Source organism: Myotis davidii, unplaced genomic scaffold, assembly GCF_000327345.1.
Source record: "Myotis davidii unplaced genomic scaffold, ASM32734v1 scaffold428, whole genome shotgun sequence".
Classification (NCBI taxonomy): Eukaryota; Metazoa; Chordata; class Mammalia; order Chiroptera; family Vespertilionidae; genus Myotis; species Myotis davidii.
Genome location: NW_006299834.1, coordinates 2,358,804 through 2,359,731, shown reverse-complemented (window position 1 = coordinate 2,359,731; position 928 = coordinate 2,358,804). Strand labels below are relative to the sequence as shown.

The 928-nt window shown below is 65.5% G+C and overlaps 1 protein-coding gene across 1 annotated transcript in view; it reads left to right on the top strand.

Annotated features, from left to right (window-relative positions):
• Positions 1 to 928, top strand: part of ZC3H7B (zinc finger CCCH-type containing 7B) — a 24,644-nt gene that overhangs the window by 20,548 nt on the left and 3,168 nt on the right. Inside the window, 4 exon segments of the mRNA XM_015571914.1 lie at positions 4 to 63; positions 192 to 300; positions 556 to 689; positions 779 to 926. Of these exon segments, the coding sequence (XP_015427400.1) occupies positions 4 to 63; positions 192 to 300; positions 556 to 689; positions 779 to 926 (451 nt within the window).

The window sequence follows — 928 nt, the reverse complement described above, 5'->3', positions numbered from 1 at the left end:
AAGAGGAAATGGGTGTCAGTGAGGCCACTGCCATCCATTCGCAACTTCCCACAGCAATACGACGTGAGCGCTGGTGGGCAGGGTGGGCGTTGGACCTCAGATGGGTGCGCGGGCCCCGGGAGGGCTTGCCCTCGGGTGGGGCAGCGACGCCACCCGGCGGTACTCAGCAGGACTCCCCTCGCCTCCCACAGCTCTGCATCCATGCGCAGAACGGCCGCAAGTGCCAGTACGTGGGGAACTGCTCCTTCGCACACAGCCCGGAGGAGAGGGACATGTGGACGTTCATGAAGGAGAACAAGAGTGAGTGGCCGATCGGGAAGGCGGGGCCTGACCCTGTGTCCCTCGTGGCCGGACACCCTGACTCCTCAGCAGGCCTGAGAGCATCTCGGCCGCGGGCCCTTCTCCAGGTGACCAGGCCACACGCTCTCTGGTCTTCTCTCTGGGGCTGACCGGGCAGCCCAGCAGCAGGGCCTGAGAGGCCCCAGTTCTCCAGCGGGGGTCGCAGGGCAGAATGGAGGGCCCATCCTCCCCATGACTCTGTCCGTTTCCCTCCAGTCCTGGACATGCAGCAGACCTACGACATGTGGCTGAAGAAGCACAACCCGGGGAAGCCGGGGGAAGGGACCCCCATCGGCTCCCGAGAAGGGGAGAAGCAGATCCAGATGCCCACGGACTACGCCGACATCATGGTAATGCCCAGGCGCGCGGGCAGCGGGGAGGGGCTCGGCCTCCGGGCGGAGGTGTGAGGAGCGGGCACCCACGGTGGCTGTGCCCCCAGATGGGCTACCACTGCTGGCTCTGCGGCAAGAACAGCAACAGCAAGAAGCAGTGGCAGCAGCATATCCAGTCCGAGAAGCACAAGGAGAAGGTCTTCACGTCCGACAGCGATGCCAGCGGCTGGGCCTACCGCTTCCCCATGGGCGAGTTC